The sequence below is a fragment of the Carlito syrichta genome, unplaced genomic scaffold (genome assembly GCF_000164805.1).
Source record: "Carlito syrichta isolate Samal-C Ts95f unplaced genomic scaffold, Tarsius_syrichta-2.0.1 Scaffold305070, whole genome shotgun sequence".
In the NCBI taxonomy this organism is placed as follows: domain Eukaryota; kingdom Metazoa; phylum Chordata; class Mammalia; order Primates; family Tarsiidae; genus Carlito; species Carlito syrichta.
In genome coordinates, this window is record NW_007249166.1 from 110,455 (window position 1) to 138,074 (window position 27,620).

The 27,620-nt window shown below is 38.3% G+C and overlaps 1 protein-coding gene across 1 annotated transcript in view; it reads right to left on the minus strand.

Annotated features, from left to right (window-relative positions):
• Positions 1 to 26,070, minus strand: part of CFAP58 (cilia and flagella associated protein 58) — a 100,802-nt gene extending 74,732 nt beyond the window's left edge. The window contains exons 1-11 of the mRNA XM_021713951.1: positions 26,061 to 26,070; positions 25,177 to 25,234; positions 24,631 to 24,796; positions 19,665 to 19,946; positions 17,162 to 17,310; positions 13,733 to 13,889; positions 12,669 to 12,863; positions 10,945 to 11,082; positions 8,536 to 8,695; positions 3,485 to 3,567; positions 167 to 358 (exon numbers count right to left, since the gene is read on the minus strand). Of these exons, the coding sequence (XP_021569626.1) occupies positions 167 to 358; positions 3,485 to 3,567; positions 8,536 to 8,695; positions 10,945 to 11,082; positions 12,669 to 12,863; positions 13,733 to 13,889; positions 17,162 to 17,310; positions 19,665 to 19,946; positions 24,631 to 24,796; positions 25,177 to 25,234; positions 26,061 to 26,070 (1,590 nt within the window). The remainder of the gene's footprint in view (positions 1 to 166; positions 359 to 3,484; positions 3,568 to 8,535; positions 8,696 to 10,944; positions 11,083 to 12,668; positions 12,864 to 13,732; positions 13,890 to 17,161; positions 17,311 to 19,664; positions 19,947 to 24,630; positions 24,797 to 25,176; positions 25,235 to 26,060) is intronic.
• Positions 26,071 to 27,620: the final 1,550 nt, after the last annotated feature.

Consider the following 27,620-nt stretch of genomic DNA (forward strand, 5'->3'; position numbering starts at 1 on the left):
ATCAACTTTGAGACGACTTGTATTCTGTCCCCATCATTCCTCTTAAATCTTCATGCAAACCACAAGCAGAAATCAGAATAAATCATCTTTGCAACAGTTTGTGACAATCAGAAATGCAGAAGAAAGAATGTCCCTGTGATCCACCCACAACATCACTGAGTATTACCTTTTGGGTAAGGTCACTGGCTTCATTGATGTACCGATCGCGCTCCTTTTCCAGCTGAAAGATGATCTTTCTCTGCTTTTGAGCCTCAACTTTATAGTTCTGGATTTCTTCCTCCAAGTTTCTCTTTGCTTGTTCATGGAGCTTTACCAGGTCTATCTGCTTCTGGGTTGCACTGACTGCCTTAAGCATATTCTAAAAATAAGAACAACAAAGCAGTAACATTATTCATAATGTTTGAGGATGTTTTGTTATGTTTACCTCCATCTCATCCCTAAAATAATTAGATGCCCTATCTTTGGAATAAATAAATACAACCATATTCTCTACGCCTTATTAAGAGCTTATGTTAATCCTGCACAAGGCACTTTAAATGCACACATGAATACACTAAGCAACCACAATGTCCCTAAGAAACAAATGGGCTCTATATTGCTCCCATTTTAGGGGTAGGAAACTGAGACTAAAGGGTTAAGTTACTTGCTTACAACAGGAAAGTGGCAGAGCCAATATTTAAATCCACAGCTGACTGATGTCAGAGTCTATTCTTTTAAACTCTATCCTAGCTCTAGCCTTTAGTTTATCTCATGAGATTAGAACAACAAAACCTAATCTCATAATTTGAGTTTTGACTTCAAAGCTAAGATTTAAAACTAGCTTATTCAAATGCAGATACCTAGAATTAACATATAATCCAATAATTTTACTCCTGGGTATGCACTCAAAAGGAATAAAAGCAAATCTGTACATGAATATTCATAGTAGTCTACTCACAAAAGCCAAAAGATGGAAACAACCCAAATGTTCATCAACTGATGAATAGATAAACCAAATATAGTATATCCATATAGTGGAGTATTATTCAGCTATAAAAAGGGATAAGTACTGCTGCATGCTATGACATGAAGGAAACTAGAAAATGTTGTTCTGAATGAAAGACGCCAGACACAAAAGGTCACATAGTGCATGCTTCCATTTATATAAATATCCAGAATAATCAAATCCATAAAAACAAAAAGCTGATTAGTAGTTGCAAGGGTCTCAAGGAGGGGAAAATGGGAGTAACTGCTAAAGAGGTACAGGGTTTCTTTCTGGCATGATGAGAATGTTCTGGAACTAGATAACAGTGATGGTTGCACAACATTGTGAATGTACTCAATGTCACCAATGGTAAATTTTGTTATATGTATTTTACCATAATAAAAAATAGCAACCCAGTTATTGGAACAATGCAGTTGCTCATGTCTCAACTCCGTTTCTGATTCAGTAGGTCTGGGCTGAGACCCAGACACTTACATTTTTTTAAAAGCTGTACTGGTGATTTCTGATGGCGAAAAGGAAACACCTTGGGCTGGCTGCCCAAATTTCTTTGAAACACAGAGTTACTAGCATTGCAACCTGGCAACCACGCTCATGCAAAAGGGTTCACTTCCTTAGCCATGTCTGAACGGACAAATCACCCTTCCAAGGGACTTTTTGGATAGGGCCTTTAGCTTTTTGCAACTCAGTAGAAGATGTAAACTCAGAAGATGTTGGTGATTGCTATTACTTGCCATATGGACTAGAAAACAGAAAGACAGTCTTCACTGAAAGAGGAAAATTTGAGAAAAAGCAAAAATTTAGCAGGAAGCCTACCTCTAAAGAAAAAAAGGACTTCCTCTCAAGAATGCCAGGTCAGGTTCCCATTAATTTCCTGAGGCCCGGCTCTACCCTTGAGTTTCATGAAGCACCCTACAGTTCCTTCTTAAATCTCTAACAAACACAGACCTGCAGCTAGGTCTGAAAACCACTAACTATACACAGGTAAAATGGCTATTAAACACTGGTTGGGTGAAGATGCAGAAAATAGAAAAAGTCAACTTTATTTACAAGTATTGGGGTAAACATTTGTTCTATAAAAGATAAAGCCACTTCAACATGACACTGAAAGAACCAAAATATATTCATGTTGCTGCCTGTCAAAATCATGTCACTCATTCTTTGGATGAAGGTGGCATTTTAAGTCAGTGGGAAAAGAATGTATTAGCAATAAAAGATTATTGCATACTGCAGAATAGGGTACTGTGCTAGGCACTAAGAATACATGGCCAGGAAAGAAAAAATAGCACACCCTACCCTAAAGGAAGATTTAACATTAACCAAATCAAACAAACAAATATAAAATTACTGTTGTGCTACATGTCTTATCATAGCAGAAAATCTATTGCTTGTTTACCAGTATATATAAGAGATAAAGTAGATTAAATGTCATGTGTTGGAAATAAATTTAAAAATCTAAGCCCAACATTATTGTTTCTATATACAAACTTATAAGATAAAGGAACAGTTTCCAGGGTTATTAAAAAAAAAACTTCAATGATTTTCTTAAAATATGCTTAGCATATAAAGATCTAATATCCTGCCATTTCCTGAGATTCCCTAAATAGTCTATTTTAGGCTGAAGTGTTATCTATTCTGTTAATGTTTTTCAATTCTGGGATACTTCAAGAAATAATGAAAGTCAAATGGACAAATGGACTGCTTCTACTTTGATGAGATGAAGCTGTCTTGGACAAAAGCCATCAGGCTGTTATGAAAGCAGCTGCCCCTGTTATCCACACCTGGCCTGTGGCTTCTTCCTCCCTGGAGGAAATCCTTGAACACGCAAATTTACATTAAATCCTTGAAAGCAGTTAATCTCCTGAGAGTGACTATCACTGAAAGGGAGGTAGGATAAAGGATGAGCCCTGCATTTAGTAGAGAATCTTCAGGTCTCTGCCTTCAAGCTCCTCCAACTCCTCCCTTAGTTTTAGACCACAGTGAGCTCCAAGGCCAGAAGAGAAAAGACCAAGAACAAAAACCAAAACCTACAACAATCCTGAAAAGATGGAGGAAAGCTTAGACTTTTTATATCACCAACCTGCCATTCTTACACCTAACGCCTCACAGTTAAAATTTAATTAGCACTCACTTGTAATTTTGGGGTTAGCAAAAGTTGATTATAGATATTAAATTCAGAAATTTTGACCAACTGCTTAGGATGTCAAATAGCATACCAGCAATGAAAACAGAATTCACAAAACATTCTGAAATCCCCTGCTTGTTTATATGCTAATTCTCCAAAGTCCTTTTGTGTTCACAGGTGATAATATACTTTCAGTTACAGCCAGTGAATGGTAGACTGTAGGCAGCTGCTTAGAGGAAAGAAAATTAAGCACTATTATTTATTCTAATCTACTTTTGTTTGCTTCACAGTTTTCTTTCCCCATATAACTAGTTATAGCCAGATATTATAGTGCTAAAGAAAAACACTTATTTACTGGTGTTACTGTACAAACTTACCTTATTTAATATGTCCCTTTCTCTCAGAAGCTCGTCCATTGCTTTCCTATCAAGTTCTGCTTGTTTCTTTGATGTTTCCACCTCTAAATCCCCAGGGAGAAAAATAATAATAAGTGTAGTGTCAACCTAAGAGAGAATCTGCTACAGCCAGAGTAATACAAAAAGTACTTTATATGTTTATAGTTATATGAGGTCTGACAATTAATTTCATTCTAGAAAAACTTCTACACACCTCTTTGCCGAATATCACTATGGTCACCTTCAAAGTACTCCCCTTGAGAAGTTCTGCACCGATGCCAGCACCTAGTACACCCATCAAAGCAATTTTGGAAATCTTTTTCTGGATTAGCCATCTGAGCTGTCATCATATTACCCTTGATATCCTGAATGCCATCAAAATGTCTTTCTTTCATTTATCCTTCCTTTATCTTCAGGTAAAGAAAAAAATTGTTGGGGGCCAGATCAGGTGAGTATGCAGGGTGTTCCGTACAGTTATTTGTTTGCTAGTTAAAAACTCCCTCAAAGATGGTGCTGTGTGAGCTGGTACATTGTCATGATGCAAGAGTTCCTTTGGGACAATTGATGCACACACCTATCTCATGCCAAGATTTTCAGTTAAGATTTTCCTGTATCTCTATTGATGTTTATTTGGTCTGCTATACTTCTTACAGTCAGCCAATAATTTTGAAGCACAATTCAACAAATGTTTGCAATGTTTTAGTCAATTCTGCTCATCACTGGCTGTCCTGACCTCTCTTCATCAGTGATACTTTCCCCTCAGAAAAACGTTTAATCCATGTGTACACTGGCGTTTTCTTCATGGCATTATCTCCATAAACTTAGACTAACATGTCCCTGGTTTTACTTCTACTCTTGCCAAGTTTAACAAGAAATGTAATGTTTAATTGTTGCTCTAATTTAAACTCCAGTATTCTCATGATGGCACACAAAAATATGCAACAACAATAATGAACGCCATTCAGCAAGACATCACCACACATTGACATGATCACAGCTGTGAGACACTGATATACCAAGGATATGAAACCTTACCGACTTGTTTGTACAGTGCTGCCAACATAAGCGCATGGTGGCAAGTTTGTGAACTTAATCGTCAGACCTCGTAAAACTACTATTAATTGAGTAGTATGTGATCTTCATTATAGTTCACTGAGGTAGGTTTCCCTGAACAGTAGAAATTGAAGCTTAGAGAGATTAAGTCATTTGCCAAAAATACAAAATCAAGTCATGACAGGACTAAGAGCAGAGGTTTTATTTCTCAGTCGCCAAAAAGTTCTTACTCTTTTCAAATTCTTTTTATTATACACATAAGTAGTAATACAAAGTGAAGTTAGAAATACAAATAAACAAAAGAGAAAATTTTAAATAAACTAGAATCTACTTAATATTTTTATATGTTTCTTTCCAGGCTGTTTCTTATGCAAATATATGTGTGTGCATATAAATACAAACAAATCAATAGATATGTATTTATCTATAAATACACACACCTCAAAAGGGAATCATACCATTACTATTTTGTAGCTTGCTTTTATAATGGACATTTTATAAAGGAATAAATGCCTTTCTAGACTATAAATGTGCATCAGCATCAGAATTTTTAATAACACCATAGTTTTTCACCGTGTGAAAATGCATAATTATTTAGCCAATCCCTCATTTTTAACATTTAAGTTTCTTCCTTTTTTTGTGTGGTTATAGGCAATAACTCTGCTAAAGTTTGTATTCATTTTATTTCCTCTAGAAAAAGAAATCTCGATCAAAGGAGATTTTTTAAAGACATTTTATCTTCTTGCCAAATTTCTCTTTAGAAAATTAATAGCAATTTAAATCCACACCCAAATTACCCCTGGATATCATCATTTTATTTGATCTTTGACAGTCTGATAGATTTTTTTTTTTTTTTTTTTTTTTGAGTTGGAGTCTCACTCTGTCGCCCAGACTGGAGTGCAGTGGCCGCTCCCGGCCACCGCAGCCTCGACCTGCTGGGCTCCGGCGATCCTTCCGCCTCAGCCTTCCAAGTAGCCGGAATTACAGGCATGCGCTACCATGCCCGGCTGATTTTTTGATTTATTGTGGAGATGAGGTCTCGCTGCCCAGGCGGGTCTTGAACCCGCGGGCTCAGGCAATCCACTCACCTCAGCCTCCCAAAGGCGGGGGATTACAGGCTGAGCCACCGAGCCCGGCTGACAGTCTGATAGATTTTTAAAAACCAATATGTCAGTATTTAATTTGCATTTTTTTGATTAGTAATGAAGTAGACTACTTTTTCATTTTTAATGACTATTTGTTTATTTCTGTTTTTCATTTGCCTTTTGCCTACTTTTCTCATGAATTGTTTATCCTTTTCTGTGAACTCAAGAGCTTTTTATATATATAATAAAAATATTCACTCTGACAATCTTTTAGTTCAATTTGTCTTTATCTATAGAGTATCTTGCTACACAGAAAATTTTAACCTTTATTTTATTGACTCTCTCAATCTTGGCATTATGGCTTTAATATTTGGTGTTTTCATTTTCCCAAAAGAAGTAGTTTATTGTCATGCTACCATTTTCTTAATAATGCATACTTCACACTGGTATGAAACAACACCGTATCTCAGATGATAATCTTAGATCTTTTCTGGCCTTTCCAATCATTTCCATTGATCTGTATATTTGGACATCATCACTACACTATTTGATTATTGAAGCTTTACAATACAGTTAAACATGTGGTAAGGCAAATGTTCCTTCATCATCCTTCCTTCCCAGAATTTCATCACTATTGTTATATGTTTATTCTTCTAAAATCAGTTTTTTGTTCCATACAGCATAAATTTCCGCAATTTTCATTGGAAAATTAAGTGTTTAGATTAATTTTTACAGGTTTATATCTTTATCCTATTGAGTTTTCTCATCCAGGAACTTGGTATATCTTTTACATATTCCTTTATACCCCTCAACAGAATTCTGTAGATTTTTTTTATATAAAGATCATGCAGATATCTTGGTAACTTTATTCATAGATATTTTATTACTAGTTACTATTGTGAAAAGAGGTTTTTGTTTTGTTTTGTTTTGAGTTGGAGTCTCACTCTGTCGCCCAGACTGGAGTGCAGTGGCCGCCCCTGGCCACCGCAGCCTCAACCTGCTGGGCTCCGGCGATCCTTCCGCCTCAGTCTTCCGAGTAGCCAGAATTACAGGCGTGCACTACCACGCCCAGCTAATTTTTTATTTATTGTAGAGATGAGGTCTCACCAAGTTGCCCAGGCAGGTCTCGAACCTGCAGGCTTAGGCAATCCACTCACCTCAGCCTCCCAAGGCACAGGATTACAGGCTGAGCCACCGAGCCCAGCTTAAAGAGAGGTTTTTCCATCATATATTCTAACTGATTTTTTGGTATAAAAAAGCTATTAATATCTATATATTTATTTTATAACCTGCCAGCCTACTGAACTCTCTTGTCAGTTCTGGTAGTTTTTCATTTCATTTTTTTGGTTTTATGATAGGAAGCTGTAACATATGGAGGACCCATTCTCCTAACCATTATGCCCAGTGCCCCTCTTTAATCAGAAGTATCAAAAAGAAGCGATCCCTAAGAAGAAATTACAATGTTAATGATACCTATAAAATAATCAGAAGAGTGAATGATGACTTTTATATACATGACTTAAGAATGAAGAATTGGGTTTGACACTGAATGGATAATTTTTGAACTATTGCAAGCAAAAATATAAAACATAAAACTTTAAACATTGGATACAGAACATGCTCTTGTAGTTCCATTTTTCTTCATATCTGTCACAAAAGACATCAGATTGCAAACCCTTGCTAGACTCTAAGTATCCTGTGGGCAGAGTCTCCATGCACCCAGTGCCTAGCATAGAGCTAGCACATAGTCTGCACTCAGTTTATGAAGTGGATGAATGAAGAAACTGTAGACATAAGCTGCATCTGCATCTCAATAAAAGATTATTTCCTGATGTTTCAGAAGGAAAAATATCTACACTTCTCCAAGACTTAAGTGACAAATACTCATATTTCTAATAATTCCATCCAGAGATTTAGATTTTGCTTAACTTTTAGATTATATTTAGATTTTGCTTAACTTTTAGTGAGGCAATGCTTCTGTGCTTTTATGTATGCTAGATCATTCAGTGATTTACAACTTACAGCAGCCTAAATGAGACCAATGGGACACAGATGTGCCTGCCTCGTATATTCATTTCAGTGAAGCCAGAATTCAGTTCCAGATTCTTTGTCTGCAAGTACAGAACTGTTTCTGCTGTACCAAATTTGACAAGTATACTGTACTTTAATTATATTTTTATTCAGAAAACAGCAATATATCTGGATGATGATGGGTTACATTTAATTAGCACTTACTGTGTTCTAGGCACTGCCCGCAAGTACTCTATGTGTGTTAACTCATTTCATCCACCAACCACAAGATGTGATGGAGATGAAATCTAAACCCAGCTAGCTCTGATTCCAGAATTCGTTACTGTACTAATTTATCTGTACCATTCCTTGGCACTTAAATTTTTTCTCCACAGGTCAACTATAACTGGGTTCCTCATATGGCAAAGTACTAACAGAAAAAAAAGGTGTTAGAAGTAATTTATTTCTGTTCCACTGATTATTAGTGCAATATTGTCCCAGATATTGCTAATGAGAAACATTCATTCTAATTTATCCCCTATCTTCCAGGGAAAAGGGAGCTAAGGCAGAGAAGGTCAAGTAGACCTCAGACCTAAGAGTTTAGATGTTTCTTTACTCCACTGACATACATGGAATAATACTTTAGGCTGGATTTGCACTGTGCCAATATAACTTGTTGAAGATTCATTTTTTTTTAAGGTAAGAAGGCTTAGAGTATTCAAAATGACGTCCTTCCACATTGTCTGTTTACCAGTTTGAATGTTGTTTTACTGATTTCATTTAGCATGGTTTGTGTTTGTACACACAGAGCCCTGGATTGAGAGATGACATTAGTCAACAATGAAATGCTTATAAATAAATAAAACCAAGCACAAAATGGTTTACCTCTCTCTAATCCCAAGATCTGATTTTTTAAGGTTTCCTTTTGCTGTTCGACTTCTGCCTTTTGATCTTCGATCTGGTGCAATTTCTTATGGATTTGTTCTCTGATTTTGCTGAGCTTCCCAATATCAAGACGCATCTGATGGGCTTCTTCTTCTTTGGCCTATAATTATTGAGAGATAATTAATCAGGATGCTGCATAAATGAAGTACTGCTGATGGGATGATGGTAAGTTCATAACGAATAAAAAGAAATTCTTCCCATTTTAGGGTAAAGTTATTCTGTGAAATGAAATCAAAGCACACACTGTTTGATTTTGAGAGAAACTGAAAAACTGTCCTCTGAATAAAATATGTGGCTATATAAACTAAAAATAATAAAAAAGACTTAAAAAATCTGATGTTTCAAGCTACCATGCTATAAGATATTCAAACACTCTTTTAGACCCATGGGGCCACTGTAGCTCATTACATACACTAGAGAAGGGTCCCTTCTTCCTCAAAGTATGTTAGTCCATGAATGTACATACAAATAGGTGGACAGGGTAATCTCAGTAGGCAGTCTATGTAATGGCAAAAAGTTACCAGAAAAATAATCCTAGCAAAAGAAAGCACCAGATTTTTGTCTATGGATTTCAAGTTTTACAGATTTTTAAAATTTAAATTCACTTTTTAAATTTTTGCCATTAGAGGTGACTGGAAAAGCAGTTAGGGATTCTTCTGCAAACAAAGGTTAGCAATTATCTTAGCTCATAACAATGAAGAGACTGAAATTAACTGTTCATGTTATCCTCAGATTATTGCTAGAGGCCAAATTCCATTAGGATCAGGACCTGATAACAGAAATAGTCCATCTTTCAAGACTCTCCATTCATGTTATCAAAGGAGAGAATTAATGGCACAAATATTTTTACTTTGATTTCACCTTAGGACCTAATATATTACTCTGACTTTAGTCATTTCATCTCTGCTTCAATGAACTGCATTTTCATAAAGAATGGTTTCAAGTCAACCCATTCGGGACTGCTTTAAATGTTCTTCAGCCTCAGTCCCTATAAGTTCAAATCAGTTTACCTTAAGGCCCTTTCCAACTCTAAGATTCTCTAATTCAGTGATTATTAACCTAGACTCCACAGTTAGACTTCAGAAAAATTCTGGAAACCTTTCATATTTCTGTGATGTACACAACACAAGATGCAAGATGTGCAGATAAGAGTGTATACATATGTTTTAACCAGATTCTCAAAAGAGATTGAGATATAAAACCATTATGGTTCACTGCTTAAATCTGTGTATTGTTCTTACTAGACCACTCCTTTTATTTCCTGCATTCTAACATAACCAGAGTAGGGAATAAGAATTTTTTTTCAAAATTAAAATGATAAACTTAGCACTACTCTGTTAAGCATGTAGGAGTATAATGGGTATCTGAGTATAAACTGTTATCCAGATTTAATTTGCAAGCACTCTTCAATGGGAGCAAAGAGAAAAATGGGGAATGTTTTGAAATACACATTGAGCAAAAGGGAAAATCACGATTCCACAATTCTATAAGTAAATACAATTAGGTTGGTGCATAAGTTCGTAGCATTTTATTGCTGTTGTAAATGGTCTTCATTAAAGCCCAGGGGTCTTCCTGAACATAGAGAAACACTCGGGTCAAAATGGTCCTCTTTGAAATGACAAAACCATTTTCTTGCCATACTTTCCCCAATGGCATTCTCCCCATACAAGTCACAAATGTTTCAAGCTGCCTCTGCTGCTTTTACTTCTCTGTCTAAACTCAAACACAAGAATATGTCGGAAGTGAACATTTTTTTTCATTTAACACTCCTTCTTTAGCCCACAAATAACACTAACTTTCTTTAAATCTGCAAAATGCAAGGCGTATTCACAAGCATAACATTGTCACTCCAGGTGACAAATGGCAAGCAATAAAAAAACTCCCAACACTGTGGTGTTGCCATGACAAACACAAATGCTGCAAACTTATGCATCAGCCTAACTTAAGAATCAACTTCCCCAGCCCTTCCATCTCACCTTTTTCACACAAATAGTAAAATATAATCCAGGTTCTTTGCTACTTATGCATGTGAAGGATTTCTAGCTCTGGGCATCTGGTTACTTGCAAGGCTAATTACAGATATGAACATCTGAGTTCACTTTGGAAATCATTTGCATAACTGTATGCTCAATAATCAGGTTTGTGATTTTTTTAAGTAAGAATGGAAGTTATCAAATTGCTTCTGGGCATAAAGCAATCACTATAGGCTTGCACCTGCTCCTGTGTCAAGGCACTCAGCAGAGTGAACACAGGTTAACCAATCAAGGGCTTCAACCGCAAAGGCAAAGCCATGTTAATAGGTAATGAGGAAGGAAGAGCTGGGGAACAGACATGTAACTTGGTGTTTACTTTGAGCTCCAATGTTTTCTGCTGGTTTTCCTGGGATAGCTGCTCACAAACCAAACCGTGTTGTTCGTTCTCTTGCTGAAGTTTAGAATTTCTCATCTGAAATTGCTCAAGTTCTTTTGCAGCTCTCTCATTCAATATCTGAAAGGTGCAGAACGAGCCGGTTAAAGCTTTTTAAACTGATTATAATACCTTTATATACACACAAGGATCCCCACAAAACTCCTGGGAAGAAAACAGCAACCCCACTTCTTTGTCTTTGTAGAAATTGTTCTTTATCCCTGATGAAAGCGCTAATGCACTCAAATATGATAAATGTTAAATGGCTGAGGAAAATTACACCTTCTAATGAATAACACAGTGAGCATAAATTTTTTTCTGAGAGGCTTGGGAAGTCTTGTTCACAGGTGGTGGATAAATATTTTAATGCCTGTTTGCCATTTAGCAGGCTTTGAATACGCAACAATTGCTATAATCATTGTAAATGAGCTAGAGAGTGAAACGGGATTTATAAACTGTGGGACTCAGAAGATACATTTTCAGAAGCAAATCCCGCATTAACATGCCTGCAACATTTTCAACAACAGAACTTTTCACTAACACCAACACAGTAACAATACTCCTTTAATTCAACTTAAGTCGAAGCTGTGTAACAGCTGTAGAGTGATTTATATCTGCTTGATTTCAAGTCAGCCAGATTTTCCTCTTCTCTGCCTTGATTATCCTGAGCAGACATAATATTATAAAAACAAAGGATTGTACCTTGTGGGACCATTTTTATTGGAGAAATATTGGGGAGGTAGAGGGATAACAAATGAACCGAAGGGGGAATAAAAAGAAGAAAGAGAGATAAGATGGTTTAAGTACTTCCAAAATATAACCTCCATGAGTATAAAAATTAAGCATGAAAAGAAACCATCCAGTGAATAGGAATCAATAAGGACTAAATAAAATGTAATAGGCAATGTTGAAAATGAAATTGTGTTTTACATGAGTCCTGGATATTGCTAAACACAGCACTAAAGTTTTATCCTTATGTCCAAAAACTTCTCTCTATTGTCATGCTCAGTGAGGTCTAGTGCAACCAAGGAACTGAAATTTTTAATTTCATTTAATTTTAATAAATTTAAATTTAAGTAGCCACATGTTCTAGTGGCTACCATACTGGACATTGCAAGTCTATAACTACATGGCAACAACATGAATAAATCTCACAAACTGAATATAGCAGAAGTTAGACACAAAGAATACATCCTGTCATATTTCATTTCTGTAAAATACAAAGACAGGCAACACTGATCTCTGCTTAGAATTCAGGATAGAGAAGGCATTTAAAGGGGAGGATGACTGGGACAGAGGAATTTTTAGAGAGCTAACAATATTCTGTTTCTTGGGCTGGGTGCAGGTCACCAAGATGTGTTAGAGTGGTGAAAATTCATTAAGCTGTACACTTGTAATATATATACCTTTCTACATGTATATTATAGATCCATCAAAGTTAAAAAGAAATTAATTAATCTGTTGGAGCTGGGAAATTTAAAAGAGGGGAGCATAACTACTTCATAAGAGCTGTTCAAAGACCAAATTGTAATAAGTTTTATATCACCAACATCAGTAGTGAAGGAGTTTGCTGCTTTCCAAGAGCATCCAAAAGGTACAAACAGGCATGAACAAAGGCCTCATTCTTGATATCTCCCCGCTACCAGTCCAGTCCACACCCAAGTCACCTTCTGCTCCTTCAGTTGCTGCTCCAGCTTCTGAAGCTCCTCCTTGCTCTTCTGCACATACTGCTGCAGGGCCTTAATTTCCGTCTGCCTGGTGTCCATGTCTGTCTGGATCTGCTTGAGTTCTTTCTCTAATTTTTCCTTCTTTCGGGACTCCCGTGAAGCTTCATTCTGACGTTGCTGGATTTCTTGTTGATACTACAAGGCACAGAAAGAACAGGGAAGAAAGAGATGATCACTGGCCATGGCAGGTGTCAGCCAGCCAAGCTTTTCCCTCTTTCAATTCTAATATTGTCAGGGCAGTCACTGTTCAGTAGCATTTCCTTTTTAGGAGAGACATCCTTGAGCCCCAGTGTTCAAATTTATCAGGAATATTCTGTATTGTGTTTTCAGGACATTGATACCAAACATCCACTCGGATGGTGGACAATAAATCCACAAAGGGTGTTATAAAATCAACTATATATGGAAACTCAGAGTTCCAGAGGCACTAAACATGGAAAGAATTCATCCCATTCTCCATCAATAGGGACTAAATAAAATGTAGCTGGCTGCACTAAGTATGAAATTGTGTTTTGCATTCCCCTGGGTATTGTTAAATAGAGCGCCATAGTTTTATCTTGATGCCTAAATTCTATGAATGAAGTCTCATGTTTTTCTCTTTAAGACTACACATTATATATGATCTATTTGACTTTTGGCTTTAAATAAAAGTGTTCAGAAGAATTCAGCTAGATGGCTTTCTAATAAAAGAAAGGAGCCAAAGGAACTACTTCCACCATCCCCAGACACTGAGCCCCTTAGCCTTCACAGGGAACATCTTTCTGAGCCATAATTATAAGCAAGGAGTTCCTGCCTTAGAGGCTTCTCAGATAGAGAACACGGAGGAAAAATGGCTCAAGAAAAGCTCCTTACAAAAGAACAAACCAGAAAAACCACCAGAACCCAGGATGCTTCATTTGGGCACAGAAGGGTAAATTGAAGAAAGGATCAAGACAGAAAGAGACTGAGGAAGGACAAACATCCTCTGGAAGGAAATATTCCTTCATCTGCCATCCGTGGCAGACCTGACTTATGGTGTGTTCAGCCTCCTCTTTCGATCGCTCCGTTTCTTGCTGCTGTTCAGAGGTCTGAGCTAAGGACTCTCGTAATTTCACCACTTCTGATAGGAGCTGGTCTCTCTCTTTTGTCACTTCTTCTTTGAACTTCAGTAAATCTCGAATACTAAAAATAAAGAACGCAGGAGTCAGACTAAACAGTCATCTGTTCAGGGGTCTTTCATATCATCCTCTAAGCTTGTTTTCATGGAGTGTTAAAGAGAAAAAAATCTTTATGCCCTGACACGGAAGCTGTTTGTGAGATATTAACTGAAAAGAAGTGCAAATAATAATATGCATAGTATGGTTAATTTTATTTTAATTTTTAAGAAAATGTAGGCCTGGCACGATGACTCACACTTGTAATCCCGCTTCGGAAGGCTGAGGTGGGAGGATCCCTTGAGCCCAAGAGTTCAAGATCAGCTTGGACAACATAGTGAGACATCGCATCTCTACAAAATTTTTTTTAAAAGATTAGCAGAACATGTTGGCACATAGCTATAGACTCAGCTACTCTGGAAGCTAGGATGGGAAGATCATTTGAGCCCAAGAGTATGAGGCTGCAATGGAGCTATGATCATGCCACTGCCCTCCACCCTGGGTGACAGAATGAGATCACTGGAAGGGAGGGAGAGAGGGAGGGAGGGAGGGAGGGAGGGAGGAAGGAAGGAAGGAAGGGAGGAAGGAAGGAAGAAAACAGTGTGCCCCAGTGTTCAAATTTATCAAGAATATTCTGTATTGTGTTTCAGGACATTGACACCAAACATCCACTCTGATGGTGAACAATAAATCCACAAAGGGTGTTATAAAATCAACAATATATGGAAGCTCAGAGTTCCAGGGGCACTAAACGTGGAAAGAATTCATCCCATTCTCCATCAATAGGGACTAAATAAAATGTAACTGGCTATGCTAAGTATGAAATTGTGTTTTGCATTTGTATGTGTGTGTGTGTGTGTGTGTGTGTGTGTGTGTGTTTTCTAAGCATTTTTATAGAAGCCCAGAAAAATAGATACCAATCAGGTCATTGATTATGTATGAAAAATTTAGGATAGAAAGTCAAAGTGAAGGGAGGGGGGATGATACCTTCCACATCTTTGTATTACTTGACTTTGTTACAATAAGATTATATTACTCTTGCTAATTCTTGCAATTAATCCTAAGGATATGTCAATTTAGGAAATTATTTGTTTAATATATCCACTGGAGGACTATAATCACAGCTGTGAAGTCTAGAGTGAAGCATAAACATAAGAAAATAATATGCATTGCCAGAGATTAGTTTCTTCCAAAGGGACACCACCCAGATAAAACGTTCCTTCTCAATAATAAAAGTTGGAAAATCATTCATGATGATCGTTTTTGGAAGGTATGTGATAATATTCCTTGATTTGAATTGTAAATCAGTTACCTCTGAATTTCAAAAGCCATCCATATGATTTGGCATGACTTTCTGCAGAATTAGTGTTTTGCAAGTGGAAGCTCTGTGTCTGATATGACCTCTGAAGCAGATTGAATCTAGAGCAAGGAAGCTCTTAGAGCTGGGAAAGCAGAGGAGAACCTGATCTGTAGACTCTTGCAGCTGACAGTCATCAAAAGACTGCTCAAAACACAGTAAATTGACGAAGTCTATTTATGTAATCACCTATAATGTAACATAAATGTTTAATAAGAAACCTTCAAAACCACACTCAAACTCTTCTCCAGAAACAAAGCCTTAAATGTGGGTAACAATTTAGGAATAGGTATACAAGTGGACACCAGGCAAAGTTTGAGCCTCCCTTTGGTCCCCTCTTTGCCTGGTTTGAGATCAGGCACCCTTATTAATGTTGCATCCCCAACCCCTCCCCACCCTGGCAGTATCCCGCTACTGCCAATCCCTTACTTATAATATTATGGTAAATGTCCAAAAACCTTAGATTCTAAGGTTACTATGAAGAGATACACCTACACCTGAGCACATTGTTAAAGATAAAATTATGGACTGAATTGTTCTTCGTTCTTCTCCTCACCCTCCTACCTCCTCCTATCTGAATCGGTTCTCCGAATATGTTTGACTTCTTTAATAAGAAGACAAATTTCATCACTACAGGGATCATATTTTCTGTTTGTAGTTCCTGTTCCCTCCCCCCAACACCTGTACTAAAACTATCTGTCAATGTTGGATCAATGCACCAAAGAAATAAGAAACAGAAAGTACAACATTAGATTTGGTTAAGCAGCCCAAGGAAGTGAATGCTCATTTTGAATTTATTAATTGAAGTGATGTTTCATATGGCCTACACAGTGCTAAACTCCTAGAGGGGTTATAAAGGTGTCTTCCTTCAGGGAGTTCACAGCCTAATGAGTAGAGAAGCATGCCAACAAACATCTTCAATACAATGTGATTAGTGTTATGCCTGAGGTAATTGTTGGGTCCTATGGAAACAAAGAAAAAAGTGATTTTCTGTCTTGTCACTGGGGTCTGGAGGTGGAGAAGAGGTTAGAACAGTGATGCTTATGGTGACGAAGTTAATTTGGTGTTTGTGATGGGTTTTAAAGGAAGAACAGAAGTTCACAATGAAGAGAATAGAAGAAAAGACATTCTGAGCATAGAAAACAGCAGGTGCAAAGGTATGGAGGTATGATCAACACAGTGGGCAAGACACAAGGCTAAAGAGGCTGACTGGGGCAGATCCACGAAGGGCTCTGAATGACATCTTCAAGAGTCTGGGTTTTATGCTTTGGGTATGGGTAACTATTGAAAGTGTTTCTGCTGAGGATTTCAAAAGCATAAATCTGGTAGTAGTGGCAGAATACAGAGGGAGATGTCTTCCTGTAGACCCAGAGACCAGTTAGTAGGTTACCACTAAATCCAAGAGAGAAAAGGGGGCATGAGCCAAGGCAGTAGCACTGGTGACAGGAAGAAAGGAGAGGTGATGCTCAGAAGACCAAATCAGCAAGACAAAACTTTAAGGGATGAGGGAGTGGATGGGGTGAAGAGCAGCTCTGTTTTCTGGCCTAGAATCAGAGAGGTTGGGAGGATAGTAATGAGGCTGATTGTGGAAGTAGATGGGAGGAACTGAGACACTGGGCAGAAAGAGAGCCAGATCCATTCCACACAAGTTTGAGAGAAATAAATGTTTAAATCTTTACTTATTTTCAAACTATAGTACTGATTCTTGTAGAACCAGAAGTTTAAGAAAAACCAGAGAGTAGAAGTTCTTGGTTTTGGAGAAAGAAAGCTCATTATTAAAAAGAAAAAATAGCAATAGAAAACAATCTCCGGGAACTCAACGAAAAAAAGAGTCATATTACAGAGAATGTTCAAGAAGACATTGGCAAGCCCCAGGCTGTCTGTTGAAGAAAGAGGCCTCTGCAAAAGCGAGTTCAACATATATCAAAAAGACTATGACCTACTTGCTGTCCTGGTCCATTGATAGTCCAGACCCTTGTTCAACTAGTTTGGTCAGGTTCACTATTTCCTCTTTCAGGGCAAGAATCGTCTCCTTTGCCTTCTGCTCCTTATCATAGGCCGAGTCCACCATCTTCCAGGCCTTTTCAATTTCCTATATGGGCCATGGAATATCAGTAAGGAAGACCAAACTGGGTGCCAGATACAAAATAAACTAGCAGATGGAGTAACACCATGACTATAGTATAGTAGTAATTCATGGGAATAGAATATTATATATCATACATTATGTATAAGTCTGTATTAACGTATTGAATTGTTCAGCATGAGCTAGTCAATAGTAAACAGTACATTTAGAAAGGGGAACTGGCAAAGGGTATTTTTTCTTGTGTAGGTAAGTTAACTACAAGGCTTATATACTACAAGTTTTGTAAAATTAAAAATGAATGCTCGTGTACTTTCCAAGTCCAAATTTTTTAAAAAATAAGTTTCATCACATAAGGAATGTTCATACCTCCAAGTCCTAAATTGATAGATTGAATTGAGCCTCCTGATAAATTTGCAAATAAAAAAAATATTTTGTTCTCAGGTCCCAAGTGAGCTCCTGGATGGCAATGTGAGCTCCAGAACAATCCACAGCAATGCTGTTCTTTGCTGCTACCTAACTGTGCCCAGCCACCTCTATAATTCCCATTTTCAGAAACCCAAGTCCAGATCTCCTCATCAAACACTTACAGGGGAAAAACAAAGCCCCTAGCAGGGAATGGAAACAATGACTCATGCTGCTTCTGCTTCCTTACTGTTAAGAAATGCAATGTGGAATATTGACATAAATACTTCAAAGTGAAGTATAGCCATTCGAGTAAAGAAGCAAAACACAGTAAGTGTTGCAATAGCCTTTAGTTTTAGCTTACCACTTAACGTTTTTACAAAACTTTTTCAAGTGGAATGTAGGTCCTCTATACAGATGAGACCCTATAAGCTTTAGGTTAAAATATTCCACTTTTGTGCTGACAAGGAATAAAATGGATGGGAATGTATATTTAATAAACTCATGCTATTGCATTAGACAGAAAGATTATTTTTGGATAACTATAGCACATAATTTAGTGATTCAAAACAAAATATCAGTATGTGGAATATGTTCTTATGTAGCAACCATATGTGCTATTTTTGGCAAAACAAATGGAGGCTATGTAAATGAAAATATGATTACATAAAGTTGTATCCAAATCAACTTCACGAATTATATTTTAATCCATTCGTGTCTTCCTTTTGCAATTTATCAGCACCATGCTCTAACCAACTAAGCTAACTGTCCAATCACCCTTTTGCAATTTAAATTTACAGTGAAAAATGTTTTTTCCCCAACATAAAATGACTTAAAGCCTTCTTATATTGCTTTTTCAGCTAGGAAAAGAAGAAAATGACAATAGAGGGAAAAAAGACACTAAAAAAAGAATAATTTCTAAGAAAACAACAGATAAGCCATCTTTTGTACTTGTCTTGAAAATTAATTTGAATTGGGTGACATATAATTGATGATAACAAAGGGAATTATCTAAAAAGTTTGTAAATTATTTCTCATATTTAGGGTTTTAATTATAAATTAAAATCTCAGTCTCTTATCACCGTGAGATCAACAAGGAACATTTATGTTTTATCGTCAAAATAAACACATTTAAGGATGAAAAAGGTTGGGCTTGGGGCTTAGTGGCTCAGCCTATAATCCCAGCACTTTGGGAGGCCGAGGCAAGTGGACTGCCTGAGCCCGCAGGTTCGAGACCCACCTGGGCAACTTGGCGAGACCTGTCTCTACAATAAATAAGAAATTAGCTGGATGTGGTAGCGCACGTCTGGAATTCCAGCTATTTGGAAGGCTGAGGCAAAAGGATCCCCGGAACCCAGCAGGTCGAGGCTGCGGTGGCTGTGAGTGTGCAGTCTGAGCAATAGAGTGAGACTCCCACTCAAAAAAAAAAAAGGATGAAAAAATATAGTGCAAAACAAAGCCATATCCCTATTCGCCTAATTTGAGGAATTGGGAGGTTCAACAGGGAAGTAAGGGGATACTAGGAAGAAAGGTTATGAAGGTCATGAAAATTACTATCTGGAAATTCTCAAGGTAATCTCTCCTAGAACAAGAGAAAATATAGAAATATGAAAATATTTCTAACAAGCTATCATCATGAGATACTTGATTATTTATCTTGCACCAAACAAAACATTGAGAATGTTAACATTTCTTTTACTTAACTCTATGTCTTTTTGCTAACCCATTATTTCCCAGAAACCAAGTCAGTAAGGTTCTCCATCATTTTCTGCATGATGTAGTTCACCCAAGCTAATTATTTTCTTTGAAAATGAACCATTATTCCTTAGGCTTAATGAATATAGAAATCATGTAAATTTTTGCCTAATAATTTGTTTACTACCAGCCCAGAGCTGCCAATTTAATGAAAGAATGATGTTTTAAATCCAGCTTTGTTCTGTTTCTAAAAGATCACTGACCTTCTTCAGAGATGCAATGGTGGTCTGATCGTCCTGAGAGAGCTTCAGGGCAGTGGCAACCTTCGCAGAATTCACCACAATCTCTGCGTTTAGCTCTCTGCATTTGGCCATGAGACGTTTTTCATTGTCATAAGACTTTTTCATGACAGCATGAAGCTTCTCATATTCAATCCTAAACTTTTCCAGACTTTTGTCTCCCGAAAGTTCATTGAGAACCATTTGAAAATCTCTTTCGATTTCTTCATAAGCAGTTTCTTCTGACACTAGTTTTTCACCCTTTTCCTGGATAAAAGAGCAGGGATGGGAAGGGGCATTACAACATTTACACCATTACTATCAAAAATTACTGCTATTATCCCTGAATAAAAGGTCTTCATACAAGTAAAATAAAAGCCACTAACAAGCAGAAAAATGAAGACTCTATGGTGGGAAGTATCTTTCTTCAACCCCTGATGCATGTATATACCATATACACATATATATATATGCACATCACACATTACATGTATACATTTTACACATATATCTGCATTGGGATATATATGCAGAATGTATATGCATTAGGATAAGAGTATTTCCTATCACATGATGTCGCTAGAGATTAGATTAAATGAGTCATAGATGTTAAACATTTAGCCAAGTGCCTGTCAAACAGTAGGTACTCAATGAATTTTGATAACTGCTATGCTTATTCCAAACTCTGTTCTCTTTTTATCGAGTCCTGCTTCTTGCTTCCCCAAGATTGCAGAAGAGAGCCATAGCGTGTTGAAGTCATAGATATGTACATCTTGGCATAGACATCATGAAATCACACAAAAAATTTAGGCTAGATCATCCTCACCAGCCTACTGAAATACCCCTATACAATGCTTGTGGGACTTTTCCACATTTGCTTTGGTTAGCTTGCCAACAAATTACTTAAAAATATGAGACTGAGTATAGACGTAATTCAAGCAAATCTGGCTACGACTTAGGTGAGAACCCAAAAGTTAGTGCTCAGAATTCTTATTTCCCTAGTGCTATGGGTGAAATTTTGTCCCCCAAAAAGGTATGTTGAAGTCCTCTGTGAATCTGACCTTATTTGGAAATAGAGACATATAATTTGTTAAGATGAGGTCATACTGGAGTAAGGTGGGCCCTAACCCAATGTGGCTGACTTTCTTACAAAAAAGAAAAATCTACACACAGATAGACGTGCACACAGGGAAAACATGAAGATGGAGACAGAGACTGGACTGACACAGCTTTAATCCAAGGAACGCCAAAGATTGGTGGCCACTACCAGCAGCTAGGAAAAGGCAAGGAAGAATTACGCTCAGACTCTCAGAGAAAGCCTGGCCCTGCCAGCGCCTTGATTTTGGACTTCTAGGCTCAAGAACTGTGAACCCATAAACATCTGCTATGTTAAGCCACACCATTTATGGTACTTTCTTATGGCTGTTCTAGCAAGCAAATACATCTATTTCTTATTAGGTACAGAGCAATAATTTAAAAATAATAAGTATGGTTAATATATTTATTCATTCATCCAGCAAACATTTATTGAATACCTGCTATTTGCAAGCCCTATGATGATGAAGCCTATAGGAGATACCAAGATAAGGAATAAACAGCCTGTCTACAGGATATACTTTAATTGTTAGTAGAGTATATATTCAGATAGTGAAAGTACAGTATAGAATTTGGTCCCTGCCTTAAAGTGAATCCAAAGTTCTGTAAGAACCCACGAAAAGGGGGAATTACTCCTAACAGCAAGAATAAATCTTACAAAGAAAATGATTTTTGAGCAGGCCCAGAAGAAAGAGTGGAATTTTCACAGGTGAATATGGGAAAAGGGGCATTCCCAGCAGACAGAAAAGCTTGAGCAAAAGCTCAGGACCAAGCAAATATCCAAGATGGCTAAAAAAATAAGAGGTATGTCAGGGAGAAGGCATAAGACTAAGTAGGGAGTTAAGGACAGATCATGGATGCACTAAATGGCATTCTAAGGCCACAGAAAACCACTCAAGACTTTTGAGCAAAGGACTGATAAGGTTCGCAAGGCCTTATTTATTTTGCAACATTGTGATTTGATATTCTACACCAAAAGGGGCTTTGGCATCAACACCCCATTGCGCATCAAAGAAACCAACTAAGACAATCTCTAATCCCAATAATAAAGCAAAATTCCAATTCACCCTGGAGATTTTGAGAAAGTAGTCCAGTTTACCTTCTGTTTTGACAAGTCTGCCTTGCCCAATATGGAGAAAGTCTACATATTTTTGGTTTTCAAAACCACTTGTACTATTAATTAAATCCCTAAAGATGACATGAAAGCAAAGCGCAGCCTTTAGAGATCAAAATAAAATGTAGAATCACAGACATATCTATAACATTTTGTACAACTTCAGTACTAATTTTAAATTCAACAGAGATTTTTCTTCCTGACTAAAAGCAGATTATTGCAAAGACCACAATGTAGTAATTCCACAAAGGAGGAAAAAAATCATATTAATGAAATATGCTGCTGCTGCTGCTTTGTGCTTCTCCCTTGTTGACGCTAAAGATAAGCACACACAAAAATTTATCATGACAATGTTCTCGGTTCCATCCCTGTAAATGGTATTAATGTCAACACTTGATCACCAGCCTAATGATTTGTTTGCAGACCAGGTTTTCCCTGTACACCTGGCACTTAGCACAGGAGTGGGAAAATATCAAAGAAAGAAAAGTTTTAAAGAAACTTATGAACAAAAGATAGTTCATTTTTGTCGTTAAAAAGTCTACTACTGGGTCAGGTGCAGTGACTCATGCCTATTATCTCAGCACTTTGGGAGTCCGAGGTGGGAGGATTGCTTGAGCCCAGGAGTTCGAGACCAACCTAGGAACATAGTGAGACCTCATCTCTACAAAATGTTGTTAAAAATTAGCTGGGCGTGGTGATGCGTGCCTATAGTCCCAGCTACTCAGGAGACTGAGGGGGAAGGATCAACTGTGCCCAAGAGGTAGAGGCTGTGTTGAGCTGTGATTCTGCTACTATACTCCAGCCTAGGTGACTGAGTGAGACCCAGATGCAAAAACAAAAATTAAGTCTGCTTAATATTAAAAGCAAAGCAAAAGTAATCACAACTGTGACCAATAAACTGTTGGTATCTATACTATTATGGCATATAACGGTATCTGTTTTTGAAGCACAGAATCAACATAAACTGATCAGAGAACTGTGACACTCCTCGATTCATCACCTGGTCACTGAATATTTGCTGTATGCCAGGAACTGTCCTAGGTTCTGGGAATACCAATTAGTAGGTGAAAAAAGAAAAAAGAGAGCTGCAGTATATGATGCAGTCAGAGTGGAAATAGATAACTGTGAAAGTGGAAGTAAAAAAAAGTTGGCTGAGGTCAAGTGACAAGAAAAGTAAAAGAAAGGGAAAAAATAAGAGATAATGGAAAGAAAGGGAAACAGGAATAATTAGTTCTTAAAAATAGTATGGAGGTCTATGTATGGGGAATGAAGAAGAATAAAATAAAGATGACTAGTGATGGAAAAGAGAAGAAAACATTCAAAAGCCATAATGGAAAAATAGAGAACTAGAAGGAACAAGAGAAGAATATGGGAGGAAAGGATATGAATGAGTATGCGTAGTGGGGAGAAGTGATGCGACCACAGCAACATGAGTATCAGAGAGAAACGGAAGTGATGGAGCCCAGGAGCAAAGGAGATGGAGGACATGAAAGGGATTGTATGGTAAGTAAAGGAGAGAGCTGTTAACCACAGGCAGATGGAGTTCATAAAGGGAGAAAAGAGCTGAAGGAAGTGGAATGATGGGGATGTGAATACTGTAGAAGAGACAAGATTAAGGGTGAGGGCATGATGGTACTAGGGAAATTGGAACTAGGACTGACATCATGGAATAAGACCTGTTCAGTTGCACAGTGTCCCTTGCTCATAAAGAGCCCATTCTTGGTTGAATGATATGCTGATCCACCTTAAAATTCTTAATGATTTTTGAGACGGCTTTGTGTTTTCCTTTTGCACTGGGCCTCACAAATCATGTAGCTGACTGAGAATGACCATGGTATGGTATGGGTGATAAGGGGAGGACTCTGATGGGGCCATGAAGGACTTGGGAAGAGCCATAGTGGATTGGTCTGTGAATGGTTAAGTGATGACAGGGGCTACTGAGGTTATAAATAAGGGAGCTAATGAATAGGCAGGGGATCATTGAAGAGTTGCAGAAATGACCCCTCATCCGAGAGGCTGATGACAGGGTATACTGTAATATGCGGGAGTGAAAGGGGGTCACAAGATGATAACACAGCAGTTAATAACCTCGCAGGGCAGTGGTGATGGGCTGAAGAGCCTTAATAAAGACGTGTGACAGCAGGTGATCACAGTGTGACAGTTGAACAAGAAGAGCCAGTGAGCAGGAATGACTGTGGACATCTATGAAGCCTTCTTCCAGGTTTCGCCGGTCAGGTGAGACATCTCCAAGATTTCTACGTGAACCTCTCTTATGGTGTGCATGTCATGTGTGGATCTGGGAGCTCGTGAATTTTTCACCGCGCTTAGCCGAGCGCCAATGTAATAGTGGGGAAACAGAGATGTCCACCCTCTTGAAGGAGGAGCAGAAGATAATGGGGCCAAAGCCAGCGGAGAAAGGCGGGGATGTGAGGGTGCAGGTGGGAACAGGATGTTGATAGGGGAAATGCTGGAATTAGTGTCTGTGACAGCCAAGAGCAGGAGAGGGACGATGGGGAGGAGTCAGGCGAGAGGTAACAGAGGGGTGGTAACTCCTGACCTCAGCCATCCTGGGGCTCTTTGGGGGCGGCCGCAGAGGCTGCTGTGGAGATCGCAGAAACCGGGCCGAAGCCTGAGGATGGGGCTGTGCACTCCCTCAAGCGTCTAAAACCGCAACACGTAATCTCTACCGCCCGAACAGGGCCGAAACCCGGCGCTTGGCGCGTCCTCCCGTCGCCTGGCAACCGTCACGCCCTGTCGGGGCGCCAGCGGGCGTTCGAAAGGGGCGGGGCTTCTGAGGTCGGCACTTGGGCGTTGTTCCTCAGAGAAAATGATGCAAATATGGTCTTCATGGGGCGGAGCCAAGGACATGAGGAGGCGGTGCCTCCGAGAGGCTGGGAGTAGTCCCAAGCTGTGCGCAAAAATGAGAGATACCATAGAGAAAGAGGGCGAATGGGAAGAGGAAACACGGGAAGGAGAGAGTGGGACACTGGGGAGCCAGTAATGAAAAGTCAGGGACGAACTCTTAGAAGGAAATGTGGAGCGAAAGGTTCCGGGTGAGAGAAGGGCCGGCAGCTGCCCTCTGCCCTCTCTGACAACAAAGAATAATCTTATTTTCAGTTAATGCAGCCTTTATAAAGCAGCTATTGTGTAAAGACAGGGAGGGGAAACTAAGGTAGAGAAAATACAGATCCTGCCTTCAAAAAGTTTAGTCACTAGGGTGAGAAAAATAGGGCGCAAAGCTACAGGCGCCCTGGAAAAATGCATACAGAACCACATGGTGAAACTCACCCTTTCATCCGGAAATCCTCTCCCAGGACCGTTTCTTCTCCCACTCCTCCTCCACTTCCTTTGGAGGAAGTACAGAGAATTGAAGTAATTAACTTCCTTGGTTCATGAAATGCGCAAGATCCCTCTCTGGTTTTATTTATTTTCCTCCTGTATCCCTATCCTTACAACCCTCATCCTCAGCCCCATAGATGTTCATGCTACTGTGCTTCGATATGGATTTTTGCAAATGTATAGCATTTTTATCAGTGTAGTTTAAAATCTTTTTAGTAATGGTACTGAACTTTAGAGATTATCTTACTTTCTACTTTTTTTCATTCAACATTCTTTTTAAGGATTTGTCCTTGTTGCAGTTGGTAAAATCCTACTTCGTTGCTTCTGATTGCTGCACTGCATTTCTTATAGGGCAGCCATCACATTTTACTTCCATTCCCCAAGTGTGAGATAACAAGGCTGCCTTTAATTCTCCAATATCACAAATAGCACAGCCATGATCATCCTTGTCTATGGTCCCTTTTAGACCTGTGTGCAAAGTCCTCTGAAATATATGCCAAGGAGTAAGATTTTTTAAGTCACAGGGGACGCATGAGGCCATCACATTGATTATGCAGAATAAGACAAAGGATTTTACTGCAAAAGATGTCCAGTCAAGGGAACTGAGAAACAGCCTCTATTCTCTTTCCCATGTCATGTGCACTGTGTCCTGGCAGAGAAAGACGTGTCTATTTTATTCCCACAGAAGCTTTGTTCCCTATCCAAGTCGTGAACCTAGAAGGTTGTAACTATCTAGAGGGTGTACCTTTTTCAAACTCGTCTGCCCAGAAATGAACACTGTTTTTCAACAAACAGTGATACCTAATAGCCTAGTGGAAGTTCTGGGTACTTACCAAGTACCATATTGTAAAATTGTATACCAGAATTATTACCCTACACTATACTCTAATGTGTTGTACAGGGTTTCTGTCCCCGACTCCCATCCTTTTCCGCATGTGGTAGTTTTTTTTTTTTTTTAATTCATAAACACTTTATACTGTTTACCAAGTACCAGATACTATTCTAAGTGCTTTACAAATACTGACATATCTAATTAGTCAATTTTCTAACTTCTGTCAATATGATGGAAGTAGTGTCAACGCATTTTTGCTTTCATTTTCACTTCTGTAACTACTAGTGAAATTGAACATTTCTTTATACATTCATAGGCCATATGGGGTCTCTGTTTGTGAACTGCCCATCCATAGCCTTTGACTGTTTTTCTACTGGCCTTTTTCTTTTTCTTGTACAGGATGTCTTTGTAAAGTGTGAGCATTAATCTGTTTTCAGATACTGGAAACTTTTCCTTTATGTCTTTAATGGAGCAGCAATTCTTAATTTTGATACTGTAGCCCTTTATCTCTCTCCTTTTTTTTTCTTTTTATATGATTTTCTTGGTATGATTGAGTCCTTCTCAACCTTAAGGCCATAAGATATTCTCCAAAATTTTCTTGTATTAGCTTCATAGTTTTACTTTTTCAGTTTCAGTTTTTAATCCATCTGGAGTTTACCTTTTTATATGATGTGAGATAGGAATCTGATTGTATTTTTCTCCATGAAGTGAGGTAATTTTCCAACATCCTGTATTAAACAACTCATTCTTTCCCAATTGGTTTAGGAAAGTTTCCAAATAGACAGGTATGTTCTGAGCTCCCTGGTTTGTTGCTGTGCTAGTACCTCAAGGTTTTTGGGGTTTTTTTTAAACTATGATTTTATAGTTAGTCATTATAGTTGAAAGACAAGGACAGGCCAGTGGCTCAAGCCTGTAATCCCAGCACTTTGGGAGGCTGAGGCGAGAGGATTGTCTGAGCTCAGGGGTTCAAGACCACCCTGGGCAACTTGGTGAGACCACGTCTCTACAATAAATAAAAAAAATCATCCAGGTGTAGTAGCACATACCTGTAGTTCCAGCTACTTAGAAGGCTGACGCGGAAGGATAGCCTGGGCCCAGCAGGTGGAGGCTACGGTGGCCGTGAGCAGTATGCCACTGTACTTCAGCCTAGGTGACAGAGTAAGACTCCTACTCAAAAAAATTAAAATAAAGAAAGACAAGTCCCCATTCCTACTTCTTCTATGTTAAAATTGCTTTGATTATTCATGAACTTTTATCCCCCCATATAGCATATGTTTTCCAAGTTTATGATAAATCATAATTGGAGCTGCATTTAATTAAACAGGGAAAATTGACATCTGTACAGTGATACCTCATTCATAGATCTGACCTGACTGTATAGCTGGTGAGCAAAAAGGGAAAAATGTGGCTTAGTCATAATGTCATAATGTGCATGCAGGTGGTTGGAGCAGTAGCAGATGAACTGGAGAAGCAGGCTGAACCAATTTGTAAACCATGTTAATAGAAATGGGCTTGAGATGGGAAAGGTCACACAACTCAGGTTGCTTTGTGTGTTTATAGG